The sequence below is a fragment of the Eleutherodactylus coqui genome, chromosome 13 (genome assembly GCF_035609145.1).
Source record: "Eleutherodactylus coqui strain aEleCoq1 chromosome 13, aEleCoq1.hap1, whole genome shotgun sequence".
Classification (NCBI taxonomy): Eukaryota; Metazoa; Chordata; class Amphibia; order Anura; family Eleutherodactylidae; genus Eleutherodactylus; species Eleutherodactylus coqui.
Window position 1 is genome coordinate 54,397,373 of NC_089849.1, and position 23,380 is coordinate 54,420,752.

General features: G+C 44.4%; 1 protein-coding gene across 1 annotated transcript; it reads left to right on the forward strand.

The window, feature by feature from the left end:
- Positions 1 to 2,637: 2,637 nt before the first annotated feature.
- PIGU (phosphatidylinositol glycan anchor biosynthesis class U) lies at positions 2,638 to 22,126 on the forward strand. Its single transcript, XM_066587788.1, has 12 exons — positions 2,638 to 2,816; positions 4,146 to 4,210; positions 5,828 to 5,887; positions 6,144 to 6,206; positions 8,438 to 8,547; positions 9,551 to 9,651; positions 11,092 to 11,189; positions 11,273 to 11,427; positions 12,294 to 12,437; positions 14,342 to 14,466; positions 16,666 to 16,808; positions 17,260 to 22,126. The coding sequence occupies exons 1-12, from the start codon at positions 2,687 to 2,689 to the stop codon at positions 17,371 to 17,373; spliced, it is 1,308 nt and encodes a 435-aa protein (XP_066443885.1). The 5' UTR covers positions 2,638 to 2,686; the 3' UTR covers positions 17,374 to 22,126.
- Positions 22,127 to 23,380: the final 1,254 nt, after the last annotated feature.

Consider the following 23,380-nt stretch of genomic DNA (forward strand, 5'->3'; position numbering starts at 1 on the left):
GGTCACCATTACTACTGGTGCCAGTGTGGGGGGGTCCCCATTACTACTGATGCCACTATGGGGTCACTATTACTACTGAGGCTACTGTGGGGGTAACTATTACTACTGGCGCCACTGCGAAGGTCACTATTACTACTGAGGCCACTGTAGGGGTCACCATTACTACTGGTGCCAGTGTGGGAGGTCCCCATTACTACTGAGGCCACTGTGGGGGTCACCATTATTACTGTTGCCACTGTGAAGGTCACTATTACTACTGAGGCCACTGTGGGGGTCACCATTACTACTGGTGCCAGTGTGGGAGGTCCCCATTACTACTGAGGACACTGTGGGGGTTCCCATTACTACTGAGGCCACTATGGGGTCACTATTACTACTGAGGCTACTGTGGGGGTAACTATTACTATTGGCGCCACTGTGGGGGTCACTATTACTACTAAGGCTGCTATGGGGGGGTCACTATTACTAGTGGCTCAACTGTGGGGGTCACTATTACTACTGAGGCTACTGTGGGGGTCATTATTACTACTGGCACCACTGTGGGAGGTCACTATTACTACCAGTGCCACTGTGGGAGGTCCCCGTTACTACTGGCACCACTGTGGGAGGTCCCCATTACTACTTAGGCCACTGTGGGGGTCCTCATTACTACTTAGGCCACTGTGGGGGTCACCATTACTACTTAGGCAACTGTGGGAGTCACTATTATTACTAGGGCTACTATGAGGGTCACTATTACTACTGGCACCACTGTGGGAGTCACTATTACTACTGGGGCCACTCTGAGGGGACACTATTATTACTTGGGACGATATAGTGGAGCCTATTACTACTGAGACTACAGTGGGGGCCACTACTGCTACTGAGGTCACTGTGGGGGTCAGTATTACTTCTGAGGCTACTGTGAGGGTCACCATTACTACTAGCTCGACTATGGGAGGTCACCATTACTACTGGCTTCACTGTGGGAGGTCCCCATTACTACTGGCGCCATTGTGGAAGGTCCTCATTACTACTGGTGCCACTGTGGGAGGTCCCCATTACTACTGCTGCCAAAAAAAAAATAAAAAATAAAAAAATAAAAAAAAAATAAAGAAGAGTTTTTTTCTGTTTTTTGTTTGTTATCAATGCTGCCATTGTGGGAGGTTCCCATTACTCCTGAGGCCACTTTGAGGGCTCTCGATTACTACTGAGGTCACTGTGGGAGGTTCCCATTTCTATTGAGGCCACTGTGCGGGTCACTATTACTACTAAGGCTACTGTGGGGGGTCATTATTACTACTGAGGCTACTGTGGGAGTCACTAATAATACTGGCACCACTGTGGGAGGTCACTATTACTACAGGCGGCACTGTGGGAGGTCCCCATTACTACTGGCACCACTGTGGGAGGTCCCCATTACTACTTAGGCCACTGTGGGGGTTGCCATTACTACTTAGGCAACTGTGGGGGTCCTCATTACTATTTAGGCAATTATGGGGGTCCCCATTACTACTGAGACCACTGTGGGAGTCACTATTACTACTAGGCTACTATGGGGGTCACTATTACTACTGGCGCCACTATGGGAGTCACTATTACTACTGAGGCCACTGTGAGGGTCACTATTACTACTGGGGCCATTGTGAGGGGACACTTATTACTTTGGACAATATAGTGGAGCCTATTACTATTGAGACTACTGTGGGGGTCACTACTGCTACTTAAGCCATTGTGGGAGTCACTACTACTACTGAGGCCACTCTGCCCGTGGCAGCATACATCAAGCTGACTTACGGTATGCTTACACGTGACGGAAATGTTGCATAATGTCCACAGCAGAAATTTCCATTGCAAATTTCGCAGCATTTCTGCATCCAAAAAGCAGCAACAATCTGTACCATTGGTGCGGATTTTGACTGTTAATCAGCCGGGTATCTGCAGCTGATTTCATACTATGCGGCGCTCCCCCTCACCTTCTCCGAGGGCTTCCCACTGTCAGCGCTCTCCGGATAACGGTTCCCAGCAGCCTGGTCAGGTGCGGCGCCGCTGGTCAGGTGAGGCCACTACAGTCCGCTGGGAACCTGAAGCCGGGGAGCGCTCACTGCGGGAAGCCTTCGGAGGAGGTGAGGGGGAGCGCCACATAGTATGAAATCAGCTGCAGATACACATGTACTTTCATTGATGCCATTCACCGCAGAATACTCTATCGAATTACGCTCATGTCAGCCCGGCCTACAACACTGCATTTTTTTATACTGCTTTTACTGCATTTTTTGATCCATAGCATTACTTTCACAATAGGCGGGGGAAAAAATGATAAAAAGACTTTAAATGAAGAATATATATAATCCTGGGTTCAAATAACTGCTGAAAACATAAAGGATAGTAAATATTTGCAGCCTGCCGGAAAGCAGTGCAGAATTACAATGACGCCCATTACTTTATGCATGATACATCAACTCAGAGAACACAAGGAAGAATTCCTCTTCATACATTCAGCAACGCGCTCGCTGCAAGATTGTCCCACGTAGCGACTTGTAGTTTACTTTTCAATCCCGGAAGAGAGGGCGACTATCTCGCCTGGAATTATGGGTATTGTAGTTTCACCGCTTCATCTTGCACTAGCTATGTTAGGACTGTAAAACTACAAGCCCCATGTTTCTGTGCGATTGTCCGCGCTGCCCGAGCAGCCTGCTCTGGAAACATGGCGGCGCCTTTGGTGCTGGTAGTATTGGTGGCAGTTACGATCAGGGCAATACTATTCCGCTCCAGTCTCGCTGCCTTCATTTCCGAGCGGGTGGAGGTGGTGTCCCCGCTCAATTCATGGAAGAGAGGTGAGGAGGGCGGCGGCCGCCATGTCCGAGGGGGTGACAGCAGAATGGGAGTGGTGGGCTTTGCATAGAACACGTGATCAGTAGCAGGTTATTACCAACATTTTTGCAAACTGGTGCACAGAAAAAGCAAACCTAATGGTAGGAAGTCATAGATTAGAATGGGGGGAGGACTGGCATGGCTGCCAAGAGGGTTCTGCTGGTGCCCAACCAACGTGGAGCAGGGGCAGACCTGACAATCTGGTTGCTAGGAAACCACTTGAGAGGAGTTGTCAGGCAGGGCATGGCGGGGTATTCTGGGATCGGGGAACCCTGGTCTTCCGCACACCTAACTGAGAGAAGCCAGAATTTTGAGGGAGGGGGTATAAACCTGAGGGATCACCTAAAAAATCTGTACTGCGCATGTCTGACGGCCATCCGCAGTGCAGAGAGAAGAAAAGAATGGGATGTGCGCTCGCCTGCCGATCCGCCTGTGCGCAGGCTGCTCTAAGCATACGCTTCCATTTGCAAAATTGTATGCGCGGCGTATGCCATCTGTTTACTATAAGGAAAGCATTTCCGTTTTTCACCGTACACACTTTCTCAATAAAGTTTTTTGTAATTCAACAACTTGGAAAGAGGCATGGGTACGTCCGGTGTGCTGCCCACAAGTGTCTCTTGCCACTCTTGTTGGCGCCATAAATCCAAGTTGTCCATTTATGGTAGTGATGCGACACAGAGCAGGACTACTGCCTCCTATATACTGTATACACACACTAGAGGAACAGCTTCACCTCTAAATGTAGAGTCTCTAATACCTTCATTGGTGGGCTGGTGATGGAACTTGCCAAATTGAAGTCCTCTGCTACTAGTTCCCAGAACGGGAGGGCTGTTGTAGAGAACTGGGAGATCTAATACTAGAAATTTGATAATTAAAAGCAATGTTATAGCAGATCTGCAACTAACCAACTATGCCATCTAGTGGCTTATCTGAGAACCACATAGTAATACCATGGAGTGTCTCATATCTGTTACACCATGCAGTAGAGAGACTGAACCATTCCCTGAAGAAATATATGGAAATGTATACTGTATCATATATGATACAAAATGCAGTGAAGGGTTGAGATCTCTGTTGAGTCCTTTCATTCCTCTGAATCCATGGTGGACAAGATCCACTTCAGTGTAATCCTCTCCTATAAGGGAAGCTCAGTTGAAAACTAGAGTCTCCCTTATCAGTTCTTGCCTGTAGTCTTGATGTTTAATATCACTGCTTTCTCTTCTTGATTCCTAATTAGTGATACATCCTGTAGAATCTGATAGTTATGTGACGTTTTGTTTCTCTCTTTGCAGTTGTGGAAGGAATGTCCCTTTTGGACCTTGATGTTTCACCTTACTCAGGAGATCTCTTCCATGAAGTGAGCACCGAGAACATTAGATGTCATCTTCACTGTCACTCCATTGTACAGTACGTTTTAAAGGGGTTATCCTACAATAGCAACTTATCGCCTATCCACAGGATAGGTAGTAAGTGTCTGATCACTCGGGTCCCCACCAATCATGAGAACAGGGGGTCCGAGTCTCCCGGTGATGGAGCAGTGGACAGGTGTGCCCATCGCTGGTCCTTTCACCTCTGTGGCATGGTATTCGACTATGTTCAGCAGTCCCATTGAGATGAATAGGGCAGCAGTGACCACCACTTCATTTTTAGAAAGGGACTCGAGACCTCTGTTCTCATGATCTGTGGGGTTCCCATAGCAAAATGTAGGACCCCCAGCAATCAAGACCCTTATCAACTAATTTTTTTGATGGGTGATAAGTTGCTTTGGTGGGACAACCCCTTTAACTTGTACCAAAGTATTGATTCCCCAGCTTCTATGCTGTGTATGAAAACTACAGTTGGTAAATAATGAGGGCTGCAATCGGCATTATTCAGTGATGCTACTTCCAGCCGGTCATCTGCAGGAGTTGTCTTACTGAATTATATATGCTATCCAGTCAAAAGTAATTGGACACATGATTAAGAATAAAACCAAGTAGGGCTGCTTTTGGCCTAATGACATTGGATACTCTCCATGGTATACGTTCTACTAACGTCTGATACACTTCAGCTGATGTTTCCCTCCATTCATCCTGCAAACATCTAGCTAGTTCTATCAAAGATGATGCATCGGCCCGTCTACAATAGTGCAAGGAACATCGTCATTGGACAGTTGAGCAACGGAATGACATTCTATGAATCGCACTACTCCAGCCTCAACTCATATGGACGTACCTGGATGTGGAGGACGCCACATATTTGCTATGGTCTGGGGATGTTTCACACGGCATGGTCTTTTGGTTGTAGTGGCGAGAACCATGAATACAGAGGTGTGCCTTGACATTGTAGACAATAATGTGGTAAAACTCTGCTGGGAATGGTCAACAAAACAACGCAGCTTGTCACAAATCCAACGCTGGTTTATGTTGGTTTGAGGATATGGATGTTCCATGATTGGAACATCAGGTCAGGAAATATGAACAGCGTACATTTCTCTGAGAGAACTCACCAGACATTTGCAGGATGAATGGAGGGAAATGCCAGCAGAAGTGTATCAGCTGTTAGTAGAAAGTATGTCCCAGAGAGCATCCGATGTCATTAGGGCCAAAGGAGCCCCACTAAGTATTAATATATGGAAATAAATACTTTTGATTCTTGCTCAGAGGTCCAATTACTTTGTTAGGATAGAGTACTATAGTTATACCTACATCAGGAATGCTGCTCTCACTATGGAGGTATACGCATGTGATATATAGCAATACAAAAGCAGCAACTAGAATACTGTGTGCTGTATGTAGTTCTGAATACTGATCTACATGGGATGTAACGGCACAGCTTCCTGGTTTAGACCGTATAGTCCAGCGAGTCACATTGATCTCGCCAACAGCTTTTCTCTTCATTCTATTTCTAATTCATTGTATAAATGTCTATTGAAGTATGATTTCCATCTTTGCAAACAAAATGCTAATTCTGCTGATCTCTTCTTCTCCTGCAGACACCGCTTATTGTTTATCTCTTCCATTTCCTTGTAGACTACTCAGAGATAGTCTTCATGGTAAGTAGACAACTAGAAGGAAGGTAAACTGAATCTAAAGAGGTTGTCCAGGATTAGAAAAATGTTCTGCCTTTTTTCTATTCCTCCTTTCCACAAGTAGCGCCACTCATGTCCGTAGACCGTATCTGGTATTGCAGCTCAGCCTTTGTTACTATAACAGGTTGAGCTGAAATCCTGTTCCCATTTAGATAAGAGGTTGAGGTGTTTCTGACCAGAATGCAGGTGCATGCAGTGATATTTGCTCTTTTCTTCTCAGATCACAGATGCACTTACAGCAGTTGCACTTTATTTGGCGGTACAAGACTATAACAAAGTGTTGGTAAGACCTTCTGTTTAATGTGTGTTTTATTGTATGTAGTTTGAAATGGGACTGACAGTATAGTTGACATTATCACCCCCACACTTCAGTTAAGAATTCTGTTCTTACTGAGATAAAAAAGGACACACAACCTTAACTAAAAAAGGGGGTAAGGCAGTTTAAAAAAGTTTTATTACTTATTACAAAAAGTAATAAAAGCTTAAAAAAAAAACTTTCCCCATATTTATAATTTAAAAACATCAAAATAAAAAAAAACCCAAACCTATTTGGTATCATTACATCCATAAAAGTCTGATCTATCAAATTGATGCCCCACACAGTGAACTGTGTCCGGAAAAAAAACCCTAATGTCAGAATTGTGCTTTGTTTGGTCACCCCGTCTCCAAGAAAAAAATGTAATCGATCAAAAAGTCATTTGTACTCCCAAATAGTGCCAATAGAAATTACAGAACGTCCCGTAAAACATGAGCCCCCGTACAACTATGTTGATGGAAAAATAAAAAGCTGGTCAGAAGATGGCGGCAGAAACTAATTTACTTTTTTCCAAGGATATTTTATTTTTTTAATATGGTGGAATTGTGTTTTCCTGTTTCATTTCACTTAGAATTTTCTTTTAAGTTTTTCAGTTCATTTAATAGTACCATTGAAAAATACTACTCATCCCACACAAAACAAGCCCTCAGACAGCTATGTTGATGAATAAATAAGAGTTATGATGTTTTTTTCTTCCTCACTTAAAAAAAAAACGTGGAAAAAATTAAAAAAAAAGGTTCTTAAGGGGTTAATGAGTGACAGTCTCCTAACTGACAGTATCATTAAAGGAGTTTTCCATAACTTAAATTTCTTGTCCGTGTCGTTGGTGGACACAGCTCGGACAGTGGGTATAGCTACTGCCAATAGGAGGCAGACACAATGCCCAAAAAGTGTTAGCCCCTCCTGCAGGCACCAAGCTAATCGGTTTTAGCTTAGTGCCCATAGGAGGCAGACTTCTATCACTGGTCTTTGGTCCCTTTTCTATGACTACCTTTAAATACAGGGCAGGCACTAGACTCTCCCTTTTTACCCCACCGAGGAGGGCTAACAGTGTGGAGGCAACCACCCTGTTGTATGCCCGACTTTCAGAAGAAAAGGAGGAACAGTTTAACACCAGTTTTATCGAGACCTGCCAGCCATAGCATGCTCCCTCCGAGAGCACTCTCCCTCTACAAAAAGTAGGTGAGAACTGGGGTGCACACTGCTGAAGTATAGGAGTCCCTGCTACGGATGCGTGAATATACTTCATTGTGGGGTATGTATTCTCTCCCTCCTAATTCCTAAGCGCTCTCTCATCCACTGGATGGGAGTCTGTCCACCTCTGCTGTTAGGACCCTTACCTCAGTCTAGTACAACCCCCATCGTACCTACTTGGGTGCTCTCCCACCTGAGTTTATCCCCTTTTCATGGCTGCTCTCTTGGTGCTCCCGTGTTTTTCCAACGTTCACCTTTCTTTTGATCTCGGTGTGACCCTTAGTCTGGTGTTCACGAAAGTCCGGCCACAGTGATGACCCTTCTACACTCCAGGGGGATTGTCACTATTCCCTATCTCAACGGCATCCTAGTAAAGGAGTCTTTCCACTCAGCTGCTCTGGAGGGTCTCCACCAAGCACAGCTCCATACATTTTTGTAGTGGCTTTGTCCTGCAGTATGAGACCTATGAGTGCCACTGCCTCTTCAGTCATCGGAGCGGAATGCCGAGAGTCAGACTCCAACCAATCTGGTATTGATGACCTAGCCCTAAGGATAGGACAACAATATTTTAAGTTGAGGAATACCCCTTTAATTTGGTTGTCCCACTTCTAGCAGTTTTGCTGCAAAAAGCATACAGCTCTACACATTGCACAGTGGCCATGGTTGGTACTGCAGTCCTATCGAAGTAAATGGGGGTCGGCCTGCAGGACCAACCTGGGCCACTGCACAATATATGGAGATGTTGCTTTTCCTGCAGAAAAACAGCTAGAAGTAGACAACTCCTTTAAGTAATCCCAGTACAGATATCCAAGAGACTTTGTGCACAGGATTATTAGATGGCCATTTTCATTGACTGTGCAGTGGCTCACAGGTTACCTACTTTGCACATTTTCTAAAATGAACAATATTATATTTAGTTTACTGTAGCTGATCGGATGATCACATCCTTGTTTTTGTGCTCCCTCTTTATGTAAAACCATTTTTGTTTGTTTCTTCTCCTACAGTTCAAACAGCAGAAACTATACCTGGAGCTCAACAAGTACGCTGCAAGAGCTCACGAACTTCTCCGAGTGCCAACAGAAATGTACTACATCCCACTAAAGGTGGCCCTCTTGTAAGTGTCTTGTGTCATTGAGGTGGTTGTTGGGCTTTAATAGAGATAGAAATATTTTATAAGTCATACAAACATTTCTGCATTTTCTTTCCTTAATCCCATTCCCCCTGCCTGGAACCCCTCTGTATGAGCTGGATCAGAGAACAGCTATGTATTAACTTATTCTGCTTTGCCGCACATGGCCTATCTATGAATTACAATGTTGCTAAGGGGTTGGACATTTTTTACTATATATATCGATATATATAATTTATTTCATGTCTTCTTACTAGCACGGATGAGTCCATGAAAAGCCCCAACCCCTTGCTTTTGCGCTACCCACACAGCTTTGCCTATATACATATGGCTGCTGATCAAGGGGCATGTGACCAGACCCATACATCAGTGGCCTTCGTTGAATGACACAGCACTGTGCATGCTCTAATTTGCTATTTTTGCTATGTAGCATATTATTCAAAGGAGGCTGGTGATGGACAGAACTCGCGATCTGCCCAGACCCATAGGATATATATGTGTGGACCCTTAGCAATCGGCTGATTGTTGGCCAGAATCTATGCATTCCTGCTGTACATCGGTTGTTATCTCGGTTGTAATGGTTATGGCTTTGAGGCATCAACTATGCCCTAAATGACTTTTTCAGGATTAGAAAAACACGACTGTTTATTTTTTTTTGTTTACTCAAAATCCGCACCACACCTATTCACAGGCTGTCTGGTATTGCACCCAGGGTCCATTTAAGTGAATGTGACTGAGCTGCAATACTAGACAGAACCTGTAGACAAGTAAGGCACTGTTTCTGAAGGTAGCCATATTTTCTAATCCTGTGCGACCTCCTTAAATTCACAAGCAGGAGTCTTCTCTGCCTTTTAACAAGGCTGTGATATGTTCACTTTGCTGTTCTTTATCCATGTTGAATACCAGTAGTATCTTTTTAATTCAAACATTTGTACAAAAAAAAGGGGAAATCCTTTATATATGTATATCTCTCTCTCTCTCCTTGCAGCTACTTGTTGAACCCATATACCGTTCTATCCTGTGTGGCCAAATCTACCTGTGCTATCAATAATGCAATAATTGCTTTTTTTATCCTGGCTACAGTGAAAGGTGAGTCCTGTCCTAAAAAATGCAGATTATTAAATGCACCCACAAGTGTTCGTTTTTAGTTTATCAAAAACATTTTACTTTTAATGTTTATTTTCCTCTCCTTATATTTGACGTTGGCGGCTTGGAGTTCCATGTAAGAGCCCTGTACAATTTGTCTGTACCTTTAGGGAATAGAGTATTGTTGTGTTACTATTAGTGTCGAGTGAACTTTTGAAAAGTCCATCCAGTTTGCCTAACCTCTGCAGAAAGTTTCGTTCAGTCCGAATTAGTTCTAACTGAACCAGAACTTCACCAAAATCCTTTAAACTGGTATATAGGACTACAGAATCATAAAAGTTCTTCTCCTCCTCCTTCCACTGTACAAATTAAAGGTTGTTCTAAAGAAGAAACTCCTACAAACTCCATACAAATGTTGTCCTTGGTCAGATTTGAACCTCGAACCCCAGCACGGCAAGGCAACAGTGTTAAAGTTGTTGTCCCGCGGCAGCAAGTGGGGTTATACACTTCCGTATGGCCATATTAATGCACTTTGTAATGTACATCGTGCATTAAATATGAGCCATACAGAAGTTATACACTTACCTGCTCCGTTGCTGGCGTCCTCGTCTCCATGGTGCCGACTAAAGCTGCCTTCTCCTTCCATTAGACACGCTTGCGCTGTCCGGTCTTCTGCTCTGTTGAATGGGGCCGCTCTGGCGTGCTCGCACTGCACATGTCTTCTGCGCATGCGCAGACCAGCTCTCCGGCGCGAGCACGCCGAAGCGGCCCCATTCAACAAAGCAGAAGACCGGACAGCGCAAGCGCGTCTAATGGAAGGAGAAGGCAGCTTTAGTCGGCGCCATGGAGGCGGGGACGCCAGCACCGGAGGTGTAAGTGTATAACTTCTGTATGGCTCATATTTAATGCACGATGTACATTACAAAGTGCATTAATATGGCCATACAGAAGTGCTTAACCCCACTTGCTGCCGCGGGACAACCCCTTTAACCACTGAGGCACCGTATGTCTGTCGTCTTCCTCTGGACAGCCGGCATGGTATTAATTTTCCAGCACACAGACAAGAAAAGGAATACAAGCTGAATACAAACACTAGTCTATTTCTAGGAGTCCCATTGAAATGTTTGGCCACCACTCCATTCAAGATCCTCCTCCTTACACAGGTTAGGAAACGGAGACATGGGACCCCTGTTCACATGATCATGGAGAAAGTCCCAGTAGTGATACCCCCACTGGTCTGGGTTTTATCGCCTGTCCTTTGGTTAGGTGTTAAAAGTTGATACAATCCCTTTAATAAAGTAAATGCATCCTATTCCAATGGGCTTCTTAAGATCCTCTTGTCTGTCATGGTGTCCTTGTGTGTAGTCCTAACAGTAGTTGATATCTGATCTGCTGTGTACACTGACTTCATATTTTACTCATGTTGTCCTGCTTTTTTCTTAGGTAGCCCGCTCCTAAGTGCAGTGTTCCTATCATTAGCCACCTACCAGTCTCTGTACCCCGTTACCCTGTTCCCTGCAGCTCTCCTCTACCTACTACAGGTACCACGTTAAAGTCATAGATGTATAGTAACATCTGCTCAGATCAGACAACTCGAATGTGTTTTCTTGTATTTTCTGCTCAGAGAGAATTTATACCTGTGAAGATGTCCAGTTCTGGCTTCTGGATCCTTACCTTTCAGTATACTTCCCTTTACCTGGGCTGCTTGACCATCTTAATTTGCCATTCCTTCTTCCTGTTGAACTCCTGGGATTTCATACACTCTGTTTACGGCTTTATGTAAGTATTAAGTGTTTGTCTGAAAGATATGTTCTGAGATAATGTATCCGCTGCTCTAGGATAGGAAGAACAATGGTCCTTTTAAGGCCTTTTCCACGAGCCGACAGCCCTTTAAACAACTGCACCAGCGCCGATGTTACCGCTAAGGTCGTCAGCGCTCGTGCTGAGCATTCAAACTGAATGACGGAAAAACCTCATGAATGTATCACTAATTGCATTTCTTGCTTTTACTCGTCATAGCCTTCTTACCTACATGCTAAAAGGGTTGGGTAGTCCTGGAGTAGAGCATCACAGCTACATGTACTAAGCACAATGTTTTCTATGGTTGTACCTTTTGGTGGTCCTCCTAATTGTACTACCCACCTGGAAGGTGTAGATAAGTTATGAATGCTTATGTCCCATTTAGATGGGATGACTGCAGGAGCGCTGATGTCACCGTGAAGGTTGTTAGCGCTCCTGCAGAGTGACCGCTGGATCGCGGGCTTCTCGCATAGCGCAGGGAGCGTTGATACTCGGTGAGAAACCTGCGATCCAGTGATGAGTTTTATGCTGACTGAAAGGCAGAGATAATGAAAAGTAAACTTTTTTTTTTTTTTTTTTTGCATGTACACTGGACGATTATCGCTCACTTTCATTCGTTTGAACGAATTTTGAGCGATAATCGTCCCATGTAAATGGCCCTTAAGACATTAGATTGTGAAAACCTTAATTTGTTTCTGAAAGGCTCCATTGCTTTGTAGTTAGGGAATAGATGGTATTCTGCAGTTACCTATAAATTTCTGATTTTTAAAAGGTTTTATAATATGTGGTACTGACCCCGTTATACCGCTTGTTCTGACCATTCTGACTTTTTACATCTTTTCTAGACTTTCCGTTCCAGACTTGACGCCAAACATTGGCTTGTTCTGGTACTTCTTTGCAGAGATGTTCGCACACTTCAGCCTGTTCTTCGTCTGTGTCTTTCAGATCAATGTGTTCTTTTACACCGTGCCACTGAGCATCAAGTTGAAGTAAGTAATAAACGGGTATTTCTTTCCCCTTTGGGATTACTTGGTGAGAAATAAAGTCCCTTGAATTAATTTTAACGTCAATGGAATCCGTCATCTTTTTGCAACTCTCAGCACCATAAGGTAGTTCTGGTCACTCTGATTAGTCATATGTCTGCTGTGTGTATCTGTGCAGTAGTTTAGGAGATACTTGTATTAGTAGCAGCTACACACAGGACTAGTCCTGCATATTGTCCTGGAAACCAAATTGGTTCCTCTGATTACACTATCTGTTCCAAGTTGTTTATCAGGGAGAACCATGCATGGGAAGAATTGACAATCAGACAGTGCTTGTATCAAAATCAGGACCCTCAGGATGAGTCATCGATAGTTGATCGGCTGGGGTCTGCCGTTCGGACCCCGACTGATCAGCTGTGCGGGCGCATACTGCCAGCGCCGCAATAACACAAAGCGGAAGCCTCCGTGCTGACCTACCTCCATTTAGTGGCAGATGCTTGTAACTGCAGGTAAGGCTCTCATTGAAATCAGTGGAAGCTTTCCCTACAGTTACAAGCGCTGGCCACTACATGGGAGGTCGGTGCGGAGGTTTCCACTACGACTTTGATGTATTTGAAGAGTAAGCCTACGCGCGACCTCCCATGTGGTGGCCGGCGCTTGTAACTGCAGGCAGGGCTCCCATTGATTTAAATAAGAGCCGTGCCTGCAGGTACAAACGCCGGCCACTGCACAGAGGTTCGTGCGGAGGTTTTCACACCGACTTCTGTGTTAATACGGCACTGACAGCATGCGCCCGAACAGCTGATCAGTTAGCCTGTGGTCTGCTGCTCGGTAGGTCATCAATAGTTTTTAACTGGAATACCCCTGTAAGGAATGCAAAGGTGGGTACAAGTAGCTTCTCTTATCAGAATTTAAGCCTCTCTTGTGAGAAAGGCGTGTAGGAGGTAAAAGCAAGAATCTAATACATGTTAATGTATAATATGAACAAGTTAACTATTTAGCTGCTGCTATTAAAGGGGTTGTTTCGCGAAAGCAAGTGGGGTTAAACACTTCTGTATGGCCATATTAATGCACTTTGTAATATACATCGTGTATTAAATATTGGCCATACAGAAGTTATACACTTACCCCCTCCAGTGTTGGCGTCCCCGTCTCCATGGCTCCGACCGAAGCCTTCTTCTCCCTCGATTAGACGCGCTTGTGCAGAAGCCCTGTGCGGCGCGAGCATGCCGGAGCGGCCCCATTCAATGGGACAGAAGAGCAGACTGCGCAAGCGCGTCTAATCGAGGGAGAAGAAGGCTTCGGTCGGAGCCATGGAGACGGGGACGCCAACACCGGAGGGGGTAAGTATATAACTTCTGTATGGCCAATATTTAATGCACGATGTATATTACAAAGTGCATTAATATGGCCATACAGCAGTGCTTAACCCCACTTGCTTTCGTGGGACAACCCCTTTAACTAAGAAGGAGGAGGACATATATATATATATCCTTACTATAACAATATTCATGAGCATGTAGTAAGCAGACCGCTGTCAATCAGTGACTGGAGCACGGGGTTGGGTGTATTCTGCAGCTCACGAACATCCAGGACTACTTTTAAGTAGTCCACTACTCATGTGCTGCTACTAATAAAATATTTTCTCTAATAATACTGCGCAGATCCACACAACAGACAATGCAATTAGGGTGCATTTCGCTACCTTGTGGGGTGCAAAAAGATGGTGGCCGAGTCTTTTTTAAAGTTGCTCTAAAACACTCATAGTAGACACAGGTGCCCCCAGGTATCTGCAACCAAGATGCAATAATCATAAAAATGGACAACCCTTTCTAGATTGCAATATATTATATTATTAGTGATGTTCTCCTATATTGCTCTGGTGCTAGATTTGCTTTTTGTCCTTCCAGAGAACATCCGGTGTTCCTGATGTTCATACAGATTGCGATTATCTCCATCTTTAAATCGTACCCGACTGTGGGGGATGTGGCTCTCTACATGGCTCTCCTTCCCATGTGGTCTCATCTGTCAAGATGTAAGTTTCTGGAAAGATCTCTATAATGGCAGCTTATTAAAGTAACAGTAATGGCTAAAATGTGTTCATACTGAAGATGTCTTTGAGCTACAGTTAGGGCCAGAAATATTTGGACAGTAACACAATTTTCGCGAGTTGGGCTCTGTATGCCACCGCATTGGATTTGAAATGAAGCCTCTACAACAGAATTCAAGTGCAGATTGTAACGTTTAATTTAAAGGGTTGAACAAAAATATCTGATAGAAAATGTAGGAATTGTACACATTTCTTTACAAACACTCCACATTTTAGGAGCTCAAAAGTAATTGGACAAATAAACATAACCCAAACAAAATATTTTTTTTTCAATATTTTGTTGTGAATCCTTTGGAGGCAATCACTGCCTTAAGTCTGGAACCCATGGACATCACCAAACGCTGGGTTTCCTCCTTCTTAATGCTTTGCCAGGCCTTTACAGCCGCAGCCTTCAGGTCTTGCTTGTTTGTGGGTCTTTCCGTCTGAAGTCTGGATTTGAGCAAGTGAAATGCATGCTCAATTGGGTTAAGATCTGGTGATTGACTGGGCCATTGCAGAATGTTCCACTTTTTTGCACTCATGAACTCCTGGGTAGCTTTGGCTGTATGCTTGGGGTCATTGTCCATCTGTACTGTGAAGCGCCGTCCAATCAACTTTGCAGCATTTGGCTGAATCTGGGCTGAAAGTATATCCCGGTACACTTCAGAATTCATCCGGCTACTCTTGTCTGCTGTTATGTCATCAATAAACACAAGTGACCCAGTGCCATTGAAAGCCATGCATGCCCATGCCATCACGTTGCCTCCACCATGTTTTACAGAGGATGTGGTGTGCCTTGGATCATGTGCCGTTCCCTTTCTTCTCCAAACTTTTTTCTTCCCATCATTCTGGTACAGGTTGATCTTTGTCTCATCTGTCCATAGAATACTTTTCCAGAACTGGGCTGGCTTCTTGAGGTGTTTTTCGGCAAATTTAACTCTGGCCTGTCTATTTTTGGAATTGATGAATGGTTTGCATCTAGATGTGAACCCTTTGTATTTATTTTCATGGAGTCTTCTCTTTACTGTTGACTTAGAGACAGATACACCTACTTCCCTGAGAGTGTTCTGGACTTCAGTTGATGTTGTGAACGGGTTCTTCTTCACCAAAGAAAGTATGCGGCGATCATGCACCACCGTTGTCTTCCGTGGACGCCCAGGCCTTTTTGAGTTCCCAAGCTCACCAGTGAATTCCTTTTTTTCTCAGAATGTACCCGACTGTTGATTTTGCTACTCCAAGCATGTCTGCTATCTCTCTGATGGATTTTTTCTTTTTTTTCAGCCTCAGGATGTTCTGCTTCACCTCAATTGAGAGTTCCTTTGACCGCATGTTGTCTGGTCACAGCAACAGCTTCCAAATCCAAAACCACACACCTGGAATCAACCCCAGACCTTTTAACTACTTAATTGATTACAGGTTAACGAGGGAGACGCCTTCTGAGTTAATTGCAGCCCTTAGAGTCCATTGTCCAATTACTTTTGGTCCCTTGAAAAAGAGGAGGCTATGCATTACAGAGCTGATTCCTAAACCCTTTCTCCGATTTGGATGTGGAAACTCTCATATTGCAGCTGGGAGTGTGCACTTTCAGCCCATATTATATATATAATTGTATTTCTGAACATGTTTTTGTAAACAGCTAAAATAACAAAACTTGTGTCACTGTCCAAATATTTCTGGCCCTAACTGTATAATGGTGCTTTCACACATTTTGGCGTATATGCTGGGAAGGCTCCTGATGGGGACATAAAACATCCCCTTATTTCCTTTTCTATACAGCAGGCGATGGTTCTGCTCCTCGATGCAGCGCAGTTATACAGTTTTTAAATGGGATACTATGGGCGATGTTTCCCACTGTATGCCTATAGCTTGGCAATCTACATTGCTCAGACAGCATCCTAACAAACCCCTACAGTGAATGTGCGCCACTAGCTGCCTTCTGAAATCTCATTGAGATACATCAGAGAGACTGGCTTTGGTAATTCATTGAGCCATACAACAAGCCCCCTGCGATGATTGCAGTGAGAGGGGGAGGAAGACTCCGTAATTTCTGGCATACAGATGGCCACGTATGGGCACACGGTGGCTATGCAGTATCAGTATAGGTCATGATTGATTAACTCTTCCCATGTCTTTTCATTCTTGCAGTTTTGCGTAACATCTTCATAGTCTCCTGCATGCTGGTGGTGTGCTCACTTCTCTTTCCGGTTCTTTGGCACTTGTGGATATATGCGGGTAGTGCCAACTCAAATTTCTACTATGCCATCACACTCTCATTCAATGTGGCACAGGTGAGTTTCGTTCATATTCTTTGAAGGGGCTTTCTAGGACTACACTATTACTTGCCTGTCTTCAGCGTAGGTCACTAATAGTTAATCGTTGGGGGTCTACCACTTTTAATCCCCGCCGATCAGCTGAATGAAGTGACAGTAGTACTCCGGTAAGTGCTGCTGTCACTTCAGTCCATACCAGGCACAATGCCACACATAGTATAGCAGCTGTGGCTGGTATTCCAGCTCGCAGCCTCTTCAATAAGTTGATTGCTAGGGATCCTGAGCAGCGGACTCTTGCCGATCAGCTATTGATAACCTATCTCGACAATGGATACTCAGTAGTGTAGTCTTGGATAACCCCTTTAATTTGCATATAGGTAAATCGGACAAAATATGTACATCAACCTCATGCCAATATGATACACTATAAAGTGACGTGTACTAAAAACCTTTATTTCATCCCTTTCAGATTCTGCTGGTGTCTGATTATTTTTATGCCTTCCTACGAAGAGAATACCACCTTCACCATGGCCTCTATCTAACCAAGAAAGATGGAACCGAAGCCACCTTAATCTTGAAATAAAACTATGAAGAGGGTACTTGAAGGTTTGTTTACAACGTGGGATGTGGTGAGATGGGGGCAGTGCCCATCTGTGGAGCAGAGTGGCTATATGTCCCACCTCCAGCCTGTCCGTCCACATCCTAAAGGACAAACAAGGACTGCGTATTAATACTTTTTTACAATGACTTTAACAAGGTAAAGCGGCATGAAAACTTCCTGTTTCCTTCTAACAAACATGCTGCAGTGTAGACCTCTGCTATGCATGAAGCATTGTTGAGAAGAGACCATGGCATTATTGGGTAAGGTGCGAAAGTCAACTGAAGATGATTTTGGTCCACTGCGTTTCTAGTGATGACTTTCTACTTGTATGTCGATCAGTCCTGGTGGCTGCTGCATATGGTTCAGGGAAGAGAAGCAGCCACAACATAATGCGGCATGTTTGGTGGACACTGGATCATATATGGATGCCCATGGTGCTGTAGTCCTCTGCCATGTACCGGTTTACTTTCATACCTTTCCTAACTTTCCTTTTGTTTTATAGTACAGCTCTACTTATTAAATCTCGTGATAATCACTGTGTGTACAATGCAAACAATACATGGTCAGATCCTGCGGGTCAGCTCGGGGTGTAAGCAACCGGATAAATATGGGCTATGGCCAAGTATTGATTGGACATGATGTTCTTTCTCTGCTCTGTGGAGAAACATCGCCCCCACACAGGAAAGTTAAAGGTACATTTTCCAGTATGACCATTAAAGAAGCTCTCCTGGACTTTGTACTTGCCTTAGGATAGGCCATCAATGTTTGACCTGTGGGACCCCTACTAATCAGCACCATGAAGGAAGCACAGGGGTTCCAGAAGACCATTGATAATAGAGTCCAGGAGAATACAATTCTTTATCCCCTCCCCCCTTCATTGGACCCCTCTCTTGGGCTTGTAAAAAATATAATAAAAACGCTATAATTTTCATGCATTGCATATTTTTTTCCCCTTAGCAGTTTTGGATGGCAGCTTTTTTTTCTTAGTTTTTACATTTATTCTTTTCATGCCTTTTTCCAGTCCTACAGGAAAATGCATGGAAAACCCCAGATCAGGAGCACATGCTGCCTTTTTGAAAAAAAAACAAAAACACTAAAACTACACTAACCCAAAAATGCAACAAAAGTGAAGACGCATTTTTTTCACATTTCATTATTGGTTTTTACCTAACATCAGGCCACAGCTGGAAAAAAACGCCAGGAAAAATGCTGCTAGTGAAACCACTCTAAGGCTTCTTTCACACGAGCGCTCCGCCCGCATCCCGCCCCTTGTCCATAGCCATCGTTGGGAGGAGGTGGGGCGGATCGGGGCTTAGCTCTGCCCCCACCCCGCCCCATAGCACAGACGGAGCGGGAAGGAGAGGTAAGCCAGCACGGGGAAGGGGAGGAGAACAGAGGCAAGTAGTTTAGCAGACACATTGCTAAACTCCCTCCCACCTACGTCCACTGCCATGGGCAGCGTATTCCGGCCAAAACATAGTTACAGAACTATGTTTTGGGCTCGATGTAAAACTGCCCGGCGCTATATTGGCCGGGCGTTTTTACGTTTCGCAAATACGCCCATGTGATCTGATGCATTGGAATCGAATGCATCAGATCACAGCGCATATCGGCCGGCCGTGAAATGCCCGGCCGATATGCGCTCATGTGAAAGAAGCCCAAGGGCGCTATTACACAAGCCGCTGCAGCTTGCCTTTTCCTGACGATTGTCGGGCTGCATCTACGCTTACAGGGGCTGCCCAGCAATTGTTAGGGGAATTTGTGGGCTAGCAGTTGGTGTTCATGTAATAGCACCCTAACAGCCCTCTAAATAATGAGAGGGTGATTATTAGACAATTGCTAGTACTGTGACACCACTGTGTAGTTCTCTGGGCCAACCAAGAGGATTGACAAGCAAATTACACTCATTGGCCAGAAAACATCAAGCACCTAGAAGAAGTTGTCGAATCTAATAAAACTTTCTGTGTGATTGTAACGTTGATATAATTAAGTTATTATATTACAATATCAGAGCAAAAGGATAGTTTGTTGTGGAAAACTGACCCCTTCAAGGGAGGCTCTGGCACTCCAGACACAAACACAACTGTCGGCAATGCCCAAACTAAATCTGGATTTGTCGCTGAAGATAGCCCGGTTCCACTCCGTAGCATCCAGTTTCATTGTTAACTACACCACTGTAAGCTGAGGTGGCAGTGGGTGGATGTCAATGGAAGTATACATAATGGGTGCCGTGGGACCGAATGTCCTTCAGCAAAGCACCTGGAAATGGTTCAGACAGACACGGGTGTAACGATGGCGCCACCTGTCTCTCGATGCCGAATAATGAAACAGTTGGAGATGATCGTACTTGTCGGATGATCCTCTCTACTGGTAATCTGTTGAGGGCGTCCTGAACCCGGTCACCTTGTGTGCGTGACCCCATGCATCCACTGGTCCCAATACCTTCTAACAGTCTGCTGAGAACAGCCAAGCTGGCGGCCAATTTCTCGATATGACCATCCAGCTTCTCACATCCCAATAATGCGCCCCTATCAAACTCTGGTAACGGGGTGAAATCTCTTCTCTGCGTCGTAGAAGCGTCTAGTGGCCAACAAGCTCTACACAAGCGGAAGAAGAGGTCATTCACACAAGGAGCCTCCGAGAGCCTTATATAGGCCAAGGGGGAACCATTTTTAGAGCCTCAGGTGACAAGACCATTCATCTAATCACCACAACTCTCATCATTAGTATATCTGCCCGAGATGGAACTCCATGCCCAGATTTGCAGCCAAACGACAACTTCTTCTAGGAGCAGGATTTTTTTTTTCTTACAAAATGTCTAAAACTGGCCATGCATTACTAAGTCAGTAGAGCAGCGGACGGTTAAAGTTTGATAACTTTTTGTTTTGCCCTTTTTTGAGATTCTGGCTTTTTTGACATTGGGTAATTGCTCTGTGATTTATGACTTTATGTCCATTTTTAAAGTGGTTGTCTCATGATTAGGTTTGCCTGGTCATTCAGGTAAGTTCTGTTACAGCTCATCCCGAAGTGTATGGCAGCTGTGACTGTACACACGCACCTGCGCTCCCATGCACTTCAATGGGACTGCCAGAGTTGGCAGAATCGTCTATCTCTGGGAAATGGTGTCACTGCTTCGCTACATTTTCGGATGAGCCACGGCAGGACTTTTCTGGATGACATGTAAAACCTGCCAGGAGACAAGATGACCTGTTGAAGTTTTGAGTGGAAATCCTCGATGTGCTCTTGCTCCAATATTTGGACTGTGACTTGGCATGATGGAGGTGAAGTTTTTTATTGAGTGGTTTCACACACAACAGATTATGGAAAACGGTTGCAGTTTTTGTGGCAACTTTTTATGTAGTTGTTAGCGCCAAAGTCGAACGTGGATTTTAAAGGAGACAGTAATATGAAGGTAGGACCTCTCCTTAGTGCTGGATGCACTTTTGGCTTTGGCTGAAAAAACTGCATCGCAGTGGCATTTTTTCTAAATACGCTGTGTGAAACCACCTTAGTGGGGCACTAACAGTATTGGCGCCTGCGAACAAATATAAAGAAGACCTACCAGAAGGATAAAAAAACAAAGTTCTCCGTTCACAATAATGTTCACACATAATGGATCTGTACATTGGGGGGGGGGGGGTTCAGGAAATAAGGCCACATGGGGTATAAACCGTATGGATCTTCCACAGCAAAGTTGCATGTGAAAATTTGCAGCATTTACAGTAGCAGCAAAGTAAGGCTGCCTGCACACGGGCGTATTTGATTTGCGAGCTCCGCGTGCAACTCCCGCATGGACGATTCGCTGCTTTAGGGGGCCATAGATAAGAATGGTCGTCCGCAGCTCCACGCACACGTGGATTTTGTACTGTGGCTCCCACATCCCAGCATGGTTTATTTTGTTGCGAATTCCGCGCGAGAAGGCTCCCTTGATCACTGTGGATGTGATCGCTCGCAAGCATTTTTAATTAAAAATCGCAGCAGAAATTGGTATGTGAATTCCAACCTGCCGGTGTGCAGGCCGCCTAAATGAGGTTTTAACAAAATTCATTCGCATGCTGCAGTAAAACAAAAAAACATCTGCATTCAGATTTTTTTAATGCAGATTTTCCACTGAGCAAGATCTGTAGCAAATCCGATCCGTGTGACCGTACCTGTAAGCCGCCTAAACGTAAGACCATAATAATACACTTCCCTAATGTCTCCATTATAACAGTAAGAGAAACCTGAACAGGAAGGTGGAACTTTCCGCACTGCTAAATCTATACATGAGACTTTGTCTGGTAGGTCCTAGGGTGGTTTGTCATGGAGAACACAGTCATCTGCTATTGCACTTACTCATTTTTCCAAACTATTGTTTGGTTATTGGTACGCTTAACCCCTTAGCTTCTGCAGTAGACCATAGCAAGTGGCATGAACCCTCTCCTAGCCCTCCCTCAATCAATATGAAGTATCGATCAGCTTAATGTTTGCAGCTTTTTCATCTTCCACTTGTAGCGTCTCATCTGATCAGACTTTACGAGAGAGTTGGGTAAGGTCCAATAGTCGTGTTCGATCTTTCCAACTAGCCTTTGCTGTTGGCTTCAGCAGTTACTATGGGGTTAAGCAGTAGCCTCTGGATATTGACCTCGTATATATATATATTCTGCACTGTTTATATTTCAGTTTGATTTGATTTCTGTTTGTAAATTTTATTTGTGAGACGTGGGGCTCGAATAAATCGGATGTAAATGGACAACTAGAGTATATTGTCTTTATAATCTCTGTGCTGCAGTAAGTGTGAAAATGTCAATATACACCTATTATAAATAACCACTAGTCTCAGAAATGTCCTTATGGAAATGATACAGGTGACCCAAGGAAAATACCAGCCATATTGTCAGTAAAGACACCAGACTCCAAGGCCATTGGTATATCTGCCAAACGGGAGTAAAGGAGTTGGTTGGACAAAGGCTACTTTCACACTGCATTTTTGTGAGTAGTTTGACATATCTGTAGGAAGGCTCCTGGCACATGTAAAACAGATGCAGAGGCCCCCATTCACTTGGCGGAGAACATTTTTAACAGACTCGCGCCGAGGGAGAAATGTACGGTTATACCATGGGATCCAAACCTAGTTCTATCTACCATGTCTGGTCTACCTTTTTGGGCCCTTCAGCTCCTTCTCCCTCCAAGTTGTCGTCTTCTTGCTGGCACTTCAGTTGTAGTAGTTTACAAACTCCAGGCCCTCACTACTTATCCTCCTAAGGCTAGGTGTACACGAGCCAAGTTCATCCGAGAGACGCAACTCCATGTTGGATAGCACACGGACTGGTGTCTGTCCGATATACACGGACTTTTATCCTATTTCTCGTCCAGTAAAAAGTCATGCCATTGGTTTATTTTTTTTTTCATGTGGACCACTGGTCCATGTGAAAAAATGTCCATGTGCTTAGCTTCATAGGCCTCTAAGGGAGCCTTGTGCTGTCCAGGGATAAACAAAAACAGCACATAGTCCCAAACACACAAGTGCTGCAGTCCCCTTATACTACAATCTTGGTGGATGACCAGCATGAAGACCCTGCCACCTTTTTTTTTCTTTTCCCCAAAAATAGTTTCTGATTTCCATAGACCTCAAGGAATCATTCTGCCCTCTTTTTGCATCAGCCCTAAGAATTCTAAGGAGTTGGCCTTATGTTGCCAGGATGTCAGGAGTTTCTTGATTTGGTAAGAAATGCAGAAATTCGGAGAATCTGCTTGTGCAATTTCAAGGCCATAACAAGGAGTCTACGAGCCAGTAAATTTAGCATCAGTAGATAGATCAGCCAGGCCATTAATGTAGCATATGACAGGAAGTCCACCTTTCCTTTTTTTGCACTCTGAGAGCAGTCTCTACTTCCTGGGACGTGGGCAGAAGCTTCTCTAGATTGACTGCTACTTGGACTGCCCGCACACATTCCAAAAGCATTATATGTTACCGCTAACTCCTGTCTCTGGCTTAGTCGCACCCTAA

Bases quoted from the DNA above. Each gene is read 5' to 3' on its own strand.
- PIGU (XM_066587788.1), top strand. From the start codon at position 2,687: ATGGCGGCGCCTTTGGTGCTGGTAGTATTGGTGGCAGTTACGATCAGG. The intron at 6,207-8,437 runs GTAAGACCTTCT...CTTCTCCTACAG, and splicing joins AAGACTATAACAAAGTGTTG to TTCAAACAGCAGAAACTATA. The intron at 8,548-9,550 runs GTAAGTGTCTTG...CTCTCCTTGCAG, and splicing joins CCACTAAAGGTGGCCCTCTT to CTACTTGTTGAACCCATATA.